This window comes from Notamacropus eugenii, chromosome 2, assembly GCF_028372415.1.
Source record: "Notamacropus eugenii isolate mMacEug1 chromosome 2, mMacEug1.pri_v2, whole genome shotgun sequence".
NCBI classification, from domain to species: domain Eukaryota; kingdom Metazoa; phylum Chordata; class Mammalia; order Diprotodontia; family Macropodidae; genus Notamacropus; species Notamacropus eugenii.
The window spans coordinates 395,303,377-395,320,353 of record NC_092873.1 but is presented as its reverse complement, the minus strand read 5'-3'; the positions used below and the strand labels follow the sequence as shown (position 1 = coordinate 395,320,353).

Sequence of the window (16,977 nt, the reverse complement as noted above, 5' to 3'; positions counted from 1 at the left end):
TACAACACGCTTGACAAGTGGTCATTCAGTCTTTCTTTGAAGATCTCTGGTGAATAGGAATCCACCACCCTTCAGGGTAACCCTTCTGTTTTTGGACAGATTTAATTGTTATTATTTTTTCTGACATGAAGCCTAAATTTATCTTTTTGTAATTTCAGCCCATTACTCCTGGTTCTGCCCTCCAGTGACATATAGAACAAATCTAATCACTATTCCACATGATAGCCCTTTATATACTTTAAGACATCACCTCCAAAGGCAACCCATTTCTCTTTTATATGGATCTAATTATCACTACTGAATTTTGTCTTACTAGATTTTCTCCAATATTATAGCTTGTCAAAAATATTTTTGAATCCTGACTCTCATCTAGGATACTAGCTATCCCATCCAATTCTGTGTCATCTGCAGATTTGAAAAGCAAATATCTACATGTTTAACAAAGCCATTGATAAAAATGTCATACAGCACAGGACCAACCTCAGCCCAATAGCACTTTAATGAAGACCTTCCAATATGACATCATCAAGGAATGTCCATTCTTTGGGCCTGATCATTCACTCATTTTAAAATCTCTCTAACTGTGCTATTGTTTTGCTCACATAATTTTATTCACATTTTCCATAAGACTAGTATGAGCACCATTATCAAATGCTTGTTAAAATAAAGGTAAACTATACCTACAGCGTTACCTTGATCTACCGATTTAATATCTTTGTGAAAAAAAGAAAATGAGGTAAGTCTAACATAACCAACCCGTTATGTCTGACATAACCTGTTATTGGTGAAGCTGTGTAGTCTCTTTGTGATCACTAGGTGAATCCTTTTAATAGCAATTTCAAACTTCATCAAGAAATCAAAATAAATTCCTTGCTTGTGGGTTTCAGATTCTACCCTTAACTTTTTTGAAAATTGGGATATTTGTCTCTCTCCAGTCTAGTGCTTCCTTTCCCATTCTCCACAGTCTTTCAGATGTCACTGACAATATCAGCAATTACATCTGCCAGATTTCAGCATACATGGATATATGTAGTTCATCTAGATCGGTGACAACCTCACTGAGGGTAGCAGCTTGATATCTTACAGTCTCCCTGTCTCAGATATGAACTGCTTCTTAGTCATTTTTATTGTGCCATTTCCAGTGGAAAGGTTATTCACTATGGTAGAGAAAACGAAAGAAAATTAAAAATTGAACAGTTCGCCTGCTGTCTGACATCCATTGCCATCGTTGCCTTTATCCCAATTAGTGGTCTACCCCTTTTTTTGAGCTTCTTCTTCAAAATAACAAAAAGAAGGAAGGAAGAAAGGACAAAAATAAGTCTTTTTGTTATCCTTAGTTATCTTCACCTAGCCTCAATTCATTTTGAACTTGAACATTCCTAACACTCTTCTTAAAACTATTACTGTGCTTCTCCTTTGTTTCCTTTATTGCCCTCATACAAGGGTACCTTTTTAATATACAATGGTGCCCACCCCCATTTACCTATCTTGTTTCTTTTTTGAATAAACTAAACCCATGATTAACAGGTTAACAGATGACAAATACACCTTATTCAAAAGCTCTCACTATACCATCCCACATCCCACTTCCTTTTCTGATTTTACAGTTTCTTGGACAGTTTATTCAGTGATGTAAGATGTTGATCTGTATATTTCAGCCAGACTGCTTTCTAGTTTTCCCAGTGTTTTTGTCAAACAGTGAATCCTTGCCCCCATAGCTGAGATCTTTATCAGACACTAGGCTATTGTGCTCATTTGTTTTTGTATATCATGTACCTAATCTGTTCCCCATTGCCAAACTCTTTTGATGATTATGGCTTTTTAGTATAGTTTGAGATCTAGTACTACTAGGTCCACTTCCCTCTGACTTTATTTTTCGTTATTTCTCTTGATGTTCTTGACCTTCTGTTTCTCCAGATGAATTTTGATATTTTTTTCTAGCTCTATGAAATACTCTTTTGATACTTTGATTGAGATGACACTGAATAAATAAATCAGTATAAGTAGCACTATAATTTTTATTATATTGGCTCAGTCCTAGCCATAAACAATTAATACTTCTCTAGCTGTTTAGAATTGTCTGTATGTAAAGATCGTTTTGTAGTTGTGTTCATATAATTCTTGTGTATGTCTTCACAGGTAGACTCCCAAGTATTTTATATTTTCTGTAAATTTTTTGGTGATGTACCAAAATACTGATAATTTATGTCATTTTATTTTATAGCCTGAAAACTTGCTGGTGGTTTTTATTGTTTCAGTTAGTTTTTTATTTAATTTTCTAAAGTTTTCTTAAGTAAACCATCACATTATATGCAAAAAAAAAATGAGTATTTTGTTCCTCTTTGCCTGTGATTATTCCCTCAATTTCTTATTCTTGTCTTATTACTATAGCTAGCATTTCCAACAGTATATTGAATAGTAATAGTGATAATGGACACCCTTACTTTACCCCTGATATTAATGGAAAAATTCCTAGTTTATCCCCATTGCAGATAATGCCAGCTCTTGGTTTTAAATAAATACTATTTGTTACATTAAGGAAAACTCCATTTATTCCTATATTTTCTAGTAGTTTTAACAGGAATTGGTATTGTATGTTGTTTAAACCTATTTCCATATCAAGTGATATAATAATATAATTTTTTTACTGTAGCTGTTAATATGGCTAACTGTGTTTATGATTTCCCTAATAGAATTAGCCTGGTATTCCTACTGTGAATGAAGTTTAGTCATAGTATGTAGTCTTTGTAATATGTTGCTATAGTCTCATTAGTAATTATTTCATTTAGAATTTTTACATCAACATTGATTAGGAATCAAGTCTTCAGTCCTCTATTTCTAGTTCTTTTAATCTTGGAATTTTATATTTGTATAAACATTTATCAGTTTCATTTAGTTTATCAGTTTTGTTGGCATATAATTGGGCAAAATAGCTTCTTATCATTTCTCTTATTTCTTCGTTGCTTGTGAATTCACCTTTTTCATTTTTGGCATTGGTAATTTGGCACTGATAATTCTAAGTAAAAAAAAAATTATTACAAGCAGCAAGAAAGAAAGAAAGATTTCTTTTTTAATCAAATAAGCTAATGGTTGATTTCCTACCCCTCCCTCCCAAATAACCAAACAAACTTCTAGTTTTATTTATTAATTCAGTGGAGTTTTTTTCCCCCTTGCTTTCAGTTTTGTTAATCTCTTCTTTGATTTTCAGGATTTCTATGCTGTTGTTGACCAACTGGACATATGATTATAGATTTGGAGCTAGAGAAACCTTAAAGATCATTTAATCCAATTCTCTTTTTATAGAGAAAAAAATTCATGCCCAGGTCATCTGAATGAGTTTCCTAGTGTCAAACAGGTATGAGTGACCCCCTGGGATTCAAACCCAGGTCCTCTGCTCCAAATCTACTGTTCCTCTACAGCAGTGTATACCTTTGAACATGTCTCCTTATTTTTTATGCCTTGATTGATATTAAAAGCCTTTGAAAGCAATTATCTTTGCAATTTTATTTATCACTGAATCATCTTAAAATCTACAAGGTATGATCTTAGCTCATGGATGTGAAACACTGCAGTAAGAGGAAAGTCGGTATAAAGATATATTTTGCTATATCTACTCAAATGCTTTCCTATAATTAAGAGTCAATAAGTGGAATTTTGTGTTCTCCACAACTTTGAATTAGTTGGGTAGCAAAGATTGTATGGTCTGCTAGGGAAAATCATTTGGAAAAGCTTATTCCTTTTTTTCATCAGATACCTTTAATTCATATGTAAATCACTTATATAAAGATTTTATAGAGATGGGAAAAGTAGGTCAGTAGTTACTGTGGACTTCCATATCTCTGTCTTGATTTTACTACAATGCATGATTATTCTCCCCTCCTTGAGAGGGGATGGGTGTTTTCTCCTCATTCAGATGTCTTGAAAAATATTCTTTCAAAACCCTATCTTCTCACACATGGGCTTCACTCCATGTATTCCATGTTCTGGCTGCTCTCGTAGCTTCATTTTTTAAAAAGGCATTTCTGCTTCCTCAGATTTCACATTGGATATGGAGGTGTTTAGGTTGTAGGTGGCCCATTGGCATCAGTGATAACAAATTACTACAGAAACACTGGCATAAATTTTTCATCCTTTTTTTTCCTACCAATTCCTATAAATGCGCTTGGCATAGTCTGACATCTTTCTGTAAACTTTTACCTTTTCTGTAGCCCACTGTTTGGTAAGACAGTAATAGTCATAACCTTCTACCTCTTTATTCATAATATATTGCAAATTCATTTATGTTCTAAACTGATGTTGCCCCAGTTTTTCTGCTTTTAAAAGAGAACATGTACATTTTTTTAAGCTTTAACTTAGCAATCATCAACAAACACAAACATTTCAGTTTATAAAGCAGAAGAAAAGAGAATTGAATGTGAAACAGTAAACTGTTGTACAGATATTTTTAACATGTGTATTTAACAAAGTAGTAACAAAAGCATCCTGTTTGTTTCTGTCCCTGTCTGAATTCCTTTGTTTGTTTTAGGTTGTTTTTTTCCTACCTCATATTTATGATCTTTTTTTTTTTGTATCTCTCTGTGATCCTTCACTAACTCTTTCCCTTCAATAGAAGTCTCTTGCCTTATAACCAATAATTATTTAAGCAAGATAAGTCAGCACTTTGGCCATGTCTAAAAATATGTATCTCATTCTGAACCTCCACTGCATCATCTTTCTTCCAAGATGCAGTAGGCTTACTTATCAGTCTTCAGAAGTCATTGGTCACTGTATTCTTCAGAGTTCTAAATTTTTTCAGTTGTTTTCCTTTATGTTATTATGATCACCATGTACATTGTTCTGTTTTTGTTATTTTACTCTGTGTCATTTTTTTGAATCTTTCATAGTCAGCATTTTTATGGTGCAGTAATATACCTCTGCCTATTGTTTATCCATTCTTCAATTGATGGGCACCCATTTTGTTTCTAGAATTCTTTCCTAAAATTAAAAGTGCTGCTATAAATACTTTTGTATTTCTGGGTCTTTTTCCTCTGTCTTCAATTTCTTTTAAATTGTATTAGTGAAATCACTGGGTCAAAGAGTATCCATAGTTTAGTAACTTTTTGGGTGTAATTCCAAATTAGATAACATTTTTTTAGATGAAGCTGTTTCTTTTTTTGCTTTCTGTCAGTTAAACTTTTGATGGAAATGATCATAAAGTCAATGGCTTTTCCTGGCTTGTCTGAATGATTTCCCTTAAAGTTATTATGCTACTATGCAGTGCCATCTTTATCTTTTTCATTACTATCCTTTCTCATTTTTATCCTTTTATCTCATCTCTTATTGATATTAATATTTACTCTAATTAATATTTGCTCTAATTAGCTGATCATCTGACTGCTCCGAAAACAACTGATTCCAAAGTGACTTTCATGGCATTGTCATTTCTGCCTATTCAAAAGAAATAGAATTTTTGTAATATTGTTCTGTGCTTACCATGTCTCACACTTTTCTTGAAGAAAGTATTAAGGGAACACAGGTATGAATCTTCTTGGAACCAAGCCTTTAGGTTTTTTTTCATTTCTTAATTTTGAGTCAGATTTTCCAACCCATCTTTTATTATTTTCCCCTTTACTTCACTTCAAAGTCACTAAGCATTCATGTATGTGTTGACTTTGTTGGAATTTTTAAATTCTTTATAGAATTTCTCTACCTCTTCATCCACTGTAACAAGTGCTGGTGCATGACCAAGTTATTTTCAGAGTGATCTTTTTGCTTATATTTTATCAGGAATGTTGCTAAGGAAATATAAATGATACTTCTTTTTTGCATCTGTACTCTCGGTGAAACCATCTCTTTCATTTCTTTCTCCGAGAGAGATGTAATTATTTCATTTAGCTGAATATTCCTTATACCATGTTTACATTTCCTCTAGTTATATATTAAGTTGTTGGATATTAAACAAAAATCTTAAATTTAAAGTACCAGCAGTTAAATTCATGTTTTCGCACAGCCTAAAAACTGATTCTGAGTACCCTCTGCCCCCTTTTCGACCTCTCTGCCAATACCTCAAGAAAGTAGAATCTACACAGAAGTCAATGTTAATGTTTTCTTTCATTTCTTGAGTCGCCATAACTGAAGAATTCATCACTCAGTAGTCAACCAGCTAACCTTTATAACATGGTAGAACCTTCTAGAACCTGCCCTTTGTGAATCTGGGATCACCTCTCAACCACTCTTGCTTTGCCAGAAGAGTGCAAGTTTTTAGAGACTGCCAGAACTTTCACTCAAGCTCACCTCTACACCACAGTGAGGAATTTTGACATAGGGCATTTCTGTTGGCTATTTAGACCTGCATCTAAAAACTGACTTAGAAGTGCTGTAGACTTGGGGTGGGGGAGGTGTAAAATTATACTTTTTAGGAATTATAATTATAATTCTGTGGCAGTTCTTCCAGAACTACATTTATAACACTATTAAGTATAAAGTAGAATTCATAACAAGGTGTGTTCATCTTGAAACTCATCCAGCGTGAGTTTGAGGGAGAGGGAGGCCAGTATTGTAAAACCAAAAGTGCTTTTGCACATGAACAGCCCCCAAGAACAAGGTGAAAATGAGACATGAGTTTAAAATAATTTATAGGCATTTGTGTAAACTGGTTGGTTTGACAGAAAATTATATCATTAATTCTTAATTATCCACCAAAATGAGAGAAAAATCATAGAATCTTAGAGTTGAAAGAGATCTCAGAAGTCATCCAACCTTTCACCCAGGGCAGTGATATCATTTATAACATCCCTGACAGATTGTGGGTTTTTGACTTCTCATATACTTAGAATATAGTAGAAAGAAGAAAGAATATGAAGTGAGAGGATTCATCATTTTGAAGCTGTACTACTTAGCACTATGGTATGACTTTGAGCAGGTCACTTTAACCCTCCAAGCCTTAGTAGCTTTATCTATAGAAAAAGATTACACAATTTCTGAGGTCCCTTCCATTTCTGAATCACAGTCCTATAAGGTACTTATTACTTCACAGGCAGACAGCCCATTCAATGTTTAACCAACTCTTGTTATTAGAAAATTTGTCCTTGTTTTAAAAAAAAGTCTCCCTTTAACTTCCTGTCACTGATTCTAAGAAGTTGAATACCTCTGCCATGTAACAAATAGCTCTACAATATATTGTAATAGCCTTTATGTGTTTAAAAGGCTTTTGCTTAATAGCTGAAGGAAGAGATAGCAGTATTAAACCTTTTTTCTTATCAGTTTCATCTGAGTTACAGATCTTTATTAAATGAGTCAAAAAGGAGATTGTTAGAAGGTAACCAGAAGAGATAAAAAAATTCTACTAGGTAGTAGAAAATTATCTGCATATGCAGAAGATTTATGTTATCTTTATAAATATTAAAATGTTGACTTTATAAATTTCCTTCTATTTAGTTCATTTCGTTTAACTGTTATTCAGTCATTTCTGATTCTTCGTGTCCCCATTTGGGGTTTTGTTGGCAAGGATACTGCAATGGTATGCCATTTCCTTCTCCAGCTCATTTTTTACAGATGAGGAAACTGAGGCAAGCAGGGTTAAGTGACTTGCCCAGGGTCTCACAGCTAGGAAGTGTCAGAGGCCAAGTTTGAGCTCAGGAAGATGAGTCTTCCTGACTGGAGGCCTAGTATTCTATCCACTGGGCCACCTAGTTGCTAGGATATAGATTAAATAATCTGTGCTCAAGAAGTTAGTTTCATTATAAAAAAAAATTATAAATTGAACTGTAGCAAACCAAATTAGTGTATTTAGGAACCTAAAAGATTATGGAATTTTTTTTGTCAGGTAGAGCTAACATCATTGCTTAATTGAGATGCTACCCGTGATAATGTTGACTAAAATTATAATGACTAAAATTATGATAAATTTTATATTTTATTATTATATTGACTAAGTATATTATATTGACTTTATAATGACTAAAATTATAACTTTTTTTCCTAAGTAAATGCTGTCAAGCTTAGGGCAAATGAAAATTCTTGACTATCATCTACAACCAGGATGAAACAAATGTGTGACTGTATAGAATTTATGGTTTTAAATTATGAGCAATTTCATTATCCAAAGCCTAAAAGCTTGAATTTTTAAAACTAATGCATCCAACAGTGAATAGTGTCCATTGCTTCAAAATAGAAATAAAAGAATTAAGATTTCACCTAATTACAGTTTTTGATTTTCATCTCAATTTTTCATTATAAAAGCAGCATAATAGATGTTAAAAACTAATTGATGTAGGACTCCCAAAGTACCATTTATATTAAAATATTTGCCAAGATATTATATGTTATATGTATGATGATGAAAAATTAATCACCGTTTTTTTAAACTGCTGACTTGAGTTGGAGGGGTATATTTTTCTTTAACTCTTTGAAGTAATAAAACTTCAAATTTTTATTGAAGAAGTGACCTACCAGTGGAAATAATACTTTATAATTATAACTAAATTACTTTGATTTCCTTCGTAGACCAAAGTTTTGATATACCAGACAGGACCTTTCATTCTACAAATACAACTTGGCGTCTCTCATCTTTTGAATCCATGACTGATGTAAAAGAACTAATCCCAGAGTTTTTCTACTTACCTGAGTTCTTGGTTAACCGAGAAGGTAAACCATCGAATAATTTCAAATTGACATTTCTGTTAGAGTATTCTCAGGCTGGGTCTTGGACAAATGGAAAGGGGATTTAAAAGTAGAGGATATTATAGTTACACTGGTTCACCAAGGGGTTGAGATAGAGAGGAGAATAGAGTATAACCAGTATAGAGTTGTTGGCCAGCAAAAGACCTGAGGAATGGAAGGGATGAGGTTCATGGTGAAGATAAATAACAGATTTAGGGTTTTATGTAGAGGGGAAGATGGGATGATAAAATTTTGTGATCAGATAAAGGAGTTTTAGAATTCATGAGCATGGCAATAGAGCACTTCTGGGTAATGACAAGATCAAGGATCATCTCCATGGATAGTGGAAGTGGAGTAGAAGAATGGGTCATGTAAATTGAGAAATTGAGAAGTTGGGTATCTAAGGGAATATTGATGGATATATTGGAGTCCCCTAGTATAAGGAACAGATTTGTGATGGAAAGGAAAATTGTGAGCCAGGCAATGAACTCACTGAGAAAGGAGAGCGAATGTTTGGGACTTGGTAACTGATAGCTACCAGGATCTGGACTGGAGATGAATTTTTACTGAATGATCCTCAGAGGAAAAGAGGTTACTAAGCAGTGGTAATAATGGGAGGGTATGGAAGCGGCTGTAGGAACAAGGAATATTGATTCCTTCACTGTGACTACTGATTTGAGGAATGGAAGGAGGTATAAATGAAAACTGCAACTAGTACAGGAAAAGGTGGCCAAGGATGATGCATTGTAGTCGAGAGGACCAGTTCTTAGGAAAGGCCAGAAGATGGAAGAAGTGAGAAAGGAAAAAGTTTAAGGTGGAAGGAAGTTTATTAATTCTTGAGCAGGCGTTTCAAGAGAGCACAGTGGAAGGATCCGTATCTGGAGCCGGACACCACAGGGTAGGCTTGAGGGGGATGGAAGTAAGAGACTAAACAATGAGGTCAGGGAACAAGGTTTATACACAGCCAGCCTAGGGTTCAGAAACACTGGAATGAGGTGAGGGATTGAGGAATGACCTCAGGCGGAGCATAATTGACTGAGGAAAGATCCACTGAGGAAGGCATGTGATTCGACTATTGAAGGTTCTCCTTTTAAGGTCCATCCTTATGGCAAATGGTGATACTGTGTCCTGCGAGACCCACCTCACAGCAGTCAGGAGCAGGAAGGCACATGTGCCCCAGGGAGACTAGGAGAGAGAGAGGAGATGATAATGTGAGTCAGGCAAGCTTAAGAATCTCCTAGAGGCAAGAATGGAATCCTGAAGCTAGTGGCCTGTTCTGGCCCCTGAGAAGGTAGCAGGAGCAGTGAAGAAGTCACTGGGCAAAAAGTTGGAAGAAAGTTGGCAACTTGGACAATATTGTTTTACCTGAAAATTCAGAAATTTTGTGAGTTTTTTTAGATAGAAAGACTTTGAATGTATCTTTGTTTAATGATTAATGTTTCTTTGAAACCAATATAGTATCCAATATACATACTATCCAGTATAAAGAGACTTTAGAATGTTTTAAATGATAACATTAATAAACTCAGAAATGCGTCAGAGCTTAAAAAGTATTCAATGTGTATTTCACAATTGAACATCTTGTCTCAGTATTTTCTGCATTTGGAAATCTGACTGGTAAAACTGATGCCATATCCTTTACTTTTGTTCTCTAGTGTGATGGCAGAGTAGTAGAAGGATAAGGCTACACGATGTCTACACACATTACAACGTTGTTTGTTCACATAACATTGTATAAGGTAGTTGGGTGACCAGTAGTGATATTTAATATTTCTTAGTCCCATATAACTTCTTTGTTTTAGCCTTTTTCATATAGTAGAAGTACTTGTAGTAGATTTCAGATTCTTAACTTTGAGGATATGGATTTGATAGTGCATGTCTTCCTATAAATGAATGTCATTAGTGTAAAATAACTTACTTTCTTTTTTAGGTTTTGATTTTGGTGTCCGCCAGAATGGTGAACGAGTTAATCATGTCAACCTTCCCCCATGGGCTCGTAATGATCCTCGTCTTTTTATCCTCATACATCGACAGGCTCTGGAGTCTGACCATGTGTCCCAGAACATTTGTCAGTGGATTGATTTAGTGTTTGGGTATAAGCAAAAGGGCAAGTCTTCTGTTCAAGCCATCAATGTGTTCCATCCAGCTGTAAGTGGCTTTTGTTTCTATTACACAAAAACTAGCTCTTTTTTTTTAATTTTAGTTATCAGGTATGTTCCTTTGAAACATTTAAGTTATTCCCAAAAGAGAGAAATTAAGAAAGACATTGTGGTTCACTTAAATTTTGATCAAGGATTTCTTCAAGTTTTGTGTATTTAAATGTCCGAGGCAAAGACTAATAATATAAGTATCATTCATTATCTTTATTGTATAGATAACAGATAATATTTATATTATAGATAAACTGAGAAATCATTCTGTACACACACCTTCCCCAAAATAATAGAAACAAGCTTAACATGGTTTTTATAGCAAACATGGCTAAAATGTGAGTAAAAATTAAGGCATTTATAATATTGAACTTTTTTTGGTATTAAAAAGCCAACATTTACATAGAGAATAAGGTATGAGAGGGGTTATGGGATTTCTTATTGGTCTTCGTTGTTATTTTAGGGATAGAATACCATGGAAAAAATTGCCTTTAAGATGAAATTTTTTTCAATGACACATTTAAGAATTCCCACTTTACCTTCCAGAAACAAAAGTCAGAAACTTTCTTAAAGCATAATCTCTGCATTCAGTTTTTCTTTATGACCTTTGAAGTTATGTAGCACTTCACATGAAAAATTCATGTTATTTTGAAATATAACATAAAACTAATTCCAATTTCAACAAACATTTTCCCTGATTGTAGGTTGTAACATCCGAGCAGCACAAAATATACAGTTGTGTTAGATATTCCCCAAAACAGTTACCTGAAAGAGCCAATATGAAATGCTTTTCCCACTAGAATTAGCTGTTCAGTGGTATCTGTCATACTGCACTCATTTATCAAATACTTAGTGTGGAACATCAAGACAAACTGAATTTTGCTCAGACCTTACTTGAATTTCAGAACATGCTAAGCCAAATAAATGTAAAAAAAGTAGGATTTAGATATAAACTTTTATGACTACTAATTCCAAAATGAATGTTTGAAGGTCATTTAATTTTTGAAACTGCTTTAAAATTTTGTTTAGAAACTAAAGAAAATTGTATATGAGACTTATGTAAATGAATCATATATATTAAATTCTAAGAGTTAGACTGTGCTGCTAGGGGAATATGCTCAAAATTAATTGGGCCTGTACTAGGTATATCTGTCCTGCTATATCTTTAAAACACATACATATAAATTGAACATAAGAAGTTATAATGCCAATTAAAACTTAATAGTGCTTTACATTAAAGAAGTCACATTTTTCATTAAAAATTTTCCAGTGATTGCCAGTTCACAACCCCATTGGTTATCTACCTGCACTTCATTTGACTATATCCCTTATCTATCTAAACAATGCAGTTAATAAAATAATGAGGTGTTTTCCAGGCTTTTAACAGTGGTACATGGAAAGACATCCTTTTAATGAGATCTCTAATTACATTTTTTTTTAAATTATACTACCAACATCACACATAACAGCCAGGATTATCATTTCTGATTTTGTTGAGGTAACTGGTGATTAATGAAAGGTTTCAAAGCCCTTTAATTTTGGATCATGAGTAGTTCAAGATTGAACTATCAATTAAAAGTGAAACTACACTGGAAATTTAATGTAAATATTTTTCTGTTTGGTTTTATGTACTGCTCATCTCTTCTTTTACCCCTCAGACATATTTTGGAATGGATGTGTCAGCAGTTGAGGATCCAGTTCAGAGAAGAGCACTAGAAACTATGATAAAAACGTACGGTCAGACCCCTCGACAGTTATTCCACACTCCACATGCAAGCAGGCCTGGATCCAAACTTAGCATCGAAGGAGAACTTCCTGCTGCTGTGGGGCTGTTTGTACAGCTGGCTTTCAGGGAAACCCGAGAACCTGTCAAAGAAGTTATCTATCCAGTATGTTGTTGTGGTGGTGGTTGTTTTAGTGTATAAAGCCCTATTCCATTTTCCATGGGATGAGTTAGTGTTGAACAACTAACATCTATCTACTGTAGTTCTGCTGTTTTAGACTACAGATTTGCATCAGGCAAAATATTAGACTTTGCAAAGAATTGTGGGAGAATTCTACAGAAAAAAATTATATTTTTTATTATATTATATTATATTTTTATTATATATTTTATTATATTTAATGGTAAGGAATAATGATGTTTCAGCCACTTAAGTTTTTCTAAATTTAACATGGCTGGTTTTTAAGAATCCCTTTTGTACTTTACAGAAGTAAATAAGTATATAATACTTCATATAAAGAACTTTGTTGCAAAAGTTCTAGTTCTTAACCCATATATATGTTTCCTGAAAAAAGTTTCAGTGATCTTAAGCCACTAAAATGTCATTTAGACCTGTACTTTTAACACTTGACTCCTAACTAATCTAAAAAACATATATGTGTTTGTGTGTGTATTTCTCAAAATTCAAAAGAATTTCAAATAGGATCTAGTTCAATAATTCTTATTTCTGATTCACTTTGAAAATAATATAATCAAGTGTCATTGAAAATTGCCATGGACGGTTCTTTTAGAAGTAGCTGAAAAATTGCTCAGCACTTCATCAGCTTTTAAGTAGATGTATATAGTTTCTGTCCTGAAGATCTGGAGGTACTATAACTAAATATTTAGACTCTAAATATTAAGAGAGTTAAGTGGACCTATAAAAGAAAGATTAAATTAGGAATGAAACTGAAGATAAAAGAGAACAGAAGAGTTAGACATAGAGAAGAGTCACCAATCTTGATTCCCTACAACATCTACATTGTCTTGGAGGTTAAGGAGCTGTTTCTCCTCTCTGTTCAGATGTGTTTCTGTACCTTAATTAATGCTGTTCCTTTTGCCTAGAAAGTCCTCCCCTTTCCTCTTCACCTGTCCAGATATTAATCTTATCCATTCTTCAATGTCCTTTTGAAATTTCATGTTCTCCATGAAGCCTGTACTGACAACTTCAGCCCACACTGAACATTTTTTTCTGACTCCTGTTGTATTTAATGTCTGTATTACACAACTATCAATTTACCAGATCCATTTTTCTGTACTGTAGATTGGCACATCAGTTCATTGTGTGCCATTTTATTGCACAATCATTTCATTTTACTACCCCTGAAGAAAGTTATTACAGATTTATTTTGTCTTTATATTACCTAAGGTGCCTAGCACAATACTGGGCATAAAGATGATCAGTAAGGCCTAAAGCTGTTCACATAATTATAATTGTTTTATTATGTACTACATACTAAGTACAGTGCAAAGAAATGTAACAGAGCCTCTTTTCTCAAGGATTTCACAGTCTAATTTTGTTCTATCACAGTTCAGTTTTTAACCTGAGGGTAAATTATCTAGATTTTTGTATTCTTGTATTTTTCCTTTTCCTGATTTCTAGAGCCCTTTATCATGGATAAAAGGTTTGAAATGGGGTGAATATGTAGGTTCCCCAAGTGCTCCTGTACCTGTTGTCTGCTTCAGCCAGCCACATGGGGAAAGGTTTGGTTCTCTTCAGGCTCTGCCCACCAAAGCTATCTGTGGTTTGTCGCAGAAATTCTGCCTTCTGATGGTATACAGCAAAGAACAAGGTAAAACAAACAGCCTGGAAAGGTGTTCTTCAAGTGATCTAAACTCTCACAGCATAAATGTACTTTTAGTCTGTTTATCTAAGTCTTTGGTAAACTATTCAACTTAACAAGCATTTAATGTTGAATAAGAATTAGAAGAAAATGTCATTTATCATTTGTAAAATGAGGAATTTACAAAAGAAAGAAAAGAATAGTTATATTTACCAGAATGAAGATATTGTCATTTTAATGGAAACAATTTTTTTTAGCTTGACTTTCCTTACCCTAGTAATAGCACACACAGTAGACATAATACCTTGAGATTAAGTCAAAGAGTAGGGAGTAATTGATGAAAAAATAGATGCTAGGTAGCTTTTTTTAAAAGGTTTGTTTTTGTTTTTTTACTTTATATTCAGATCCCTCACCCTAAAAATAATTTTATCCTGCTAAAAAAACCCCAACATTATTTGTGAATCCTTATACTTGTAATTCACTGAATGTGGCAGAAGCACTCTTCATGCTCTCTAGATTTTGGGAAACTAAATATATTTACACATTTTTCTCTTGTACAAAACTATTCCTTACCCACTTCAAGACTTTGAAAATGAGTTATCAAAGAGTGATAGGATCTATCCTTCTCTAGGAATACTATAAGCACCCATCTATACGTAATGAGTTGTATGTATACAATTTTGCCTGAAGGCAAAAACATGGACTAGTGACCTTGAGGTGTTCCTGCCAGCCTTGGCCTTCTGTGATTTTGTCAGCAGTCTCATGTAACGCTGCAACAGGCAGGACTATCTTCACTAGTTTAAAGAAAGACAGTCTTTGTTTCCTTTCTCTTATAAGTAATGACTTTTCCCATCTGTGTTGCCGTTTCATTTAGTCGTACAGTCTAGTGCTTAACAAATCACGCAGGACCTGCCCCTAAATTGAATCAGGGTTGAAGTATGTGGACGCTAATTATAGTGTAATACAGTTTTTATGAAAGGGAAGTTGACCTGCTTTTGAAAATAACATACTTTTTATTTACTGTAATTGGAAGCTGAGAATATCGTATATATTTGTTAGGTCTCATGCTTTGTAGTTCCATTAATAATCAGTATTTAGAATTATGCTCAACAATATGTTATGTATATTTATTTAATGTGCTGTTAAATTCTTCCCTGATTCACCATTCAAAGAGGTTTTAGGATTAACTCTGTGTATATTAACATTAATATGTTGCATTAACAACATTTATCTTAAGTTATAGACTGATTAAATTTGCACCAGAAAGGAAAAGCCAGTGTTTCTTAACCTTCATCCCTAAAGACCCCAAGATTTTTTTTTTTAGGTTAGCAGTTGTGAATTAAGAAGTATCATTATTGTAGATTTCTGTGGTAAAAGATAAATAGACTTTTGTAGTTGAGGGTATTGTTATCCCTTCCCAAGGTAGAAATTTCTTTTATTCTTACTGAATAAATTTAGTCTTTATTGTATTTGTCCTTAGCCATACTTGTTATTCAGGAAGGCATGCTCAGAAAGTTATTTAGGTACATTGTCTGGTTCATATTAAAGACAAATGCAACTGAATATCCAAAGACTGCTAGAGTAAAAATCATATACTGCTACTTGTGTAAAAACTTGTGTTAAAAATCTTATCACTGTTGCTTGTGTAAGAAAACAAAACTTTATCATTGGGAACCAAAATCCTGTCTAAATGCTACTGGATTTGAAGTGACCCAGCGTAAATGCCTCATTCGTTATCGTAAGCATGTCTTTATTGTGCTAAGGTATTTAATCTTTAACCTTTGTATATGCCATTTCTTATGTCTTCTGAATCAAATAAACAGTGATAATGCACATGTGTTGTCTCCATTGAAGGTGTGAGAAGCATGAACAGTACTGACATTCAGTGGTCTGCCATTTTGAGCTGGGGTTATGCAGATAACATTTTAAGACTGAAGAGCAAGCAAAGTGAGCCTCCAGTGAACTTCATACAGAGCTCTCAACAGCATCAAGTAAAAACTGTTTAATGAAATATATTTTTTTATGTAATGCTTTTAAAATAACTCATTTGGAACAGTAATAATTAGTTTCATTTCACTTAATCAAGTTCCAAAAACTGATGGTAAATTTTCTTTACATTGATGATGTCATTTCTTCTGTCTCAATTCCCATTTAAATCCGTTTAAATCCCTTTAAATCTGTTTCCAACCAACATTTCATGAATTATCATTATAATTGTTATACTTTTACTCCATGTCAGTAATGGCACAGGTTCTTAACCAAATAATTAGTCTCTTCTCAATAAATGCTTGTGATGACAACAAATATTATTTGTCAATAACTATAGTTCAGTATTTAATGTTTTGTTTTTCTCAGATCACCTACATCAGTTTATGTATTAATGTCTTTGTAAATAAACCACAGATCTGAGGTTTTTCAGTAATACTTTTTTTTTTTTTGGCAATGCAGTTGGGGTTAAGTGATTTGCCCAGAGTCACACCTCTAGTAATTGTAAAGTGTTTGAGGCTGGATTTGAGCTTAGGTCCTCTTGCCTCCAGGGCTGGTGCTCTATTTACTGAGCCACCTAGCTGCCCTTTCAGTGATACTTTCTGTGGTCACTTCTAATTCCATTTTTCCAAGTTCTAAAATATGCAAAAATGTA

The 16,977-nt window shown here is 33.7% G+C and overlaps 1 protein-coding gene across 5 annotated transcripts in view; it reads left to right on the top strand.

Moving 5' to 3' along the window:
- LYST (lysosomal trafficking regulator) overlaps positions 1-16,977 on the top strand; it is a 261,878-nt gene that overhangs the window by 222,635 nt on the left and 22,266 nt on the right. For all 5 annotated transcript variants that reach the window (XM_072647543.1, XM_072647542.1, XM_072647544.1 and 2 more), the window contains 5 exons: positions 8,485-8,625; positions 10,571-10,788; positions 12,449-12,679; positions 14,156-14,345; positions 16,191-16,327. In XM_072647543.1, the coding sequence (XP_072503644.1) occupies positions 8,485-8,625; positions 10,571-10,788; positions 12,449-12,679; positions 14,156-14,345; positions 16,191-16,327 (917 nt within the window). The remainder of the gene's footprint in view (positions 1-8,484; positions 8,626-10,570; positions 10,789-12,448; positions 12,680-14,155; positions 14,346-16,190; positions 16,328-16,977) is intronic.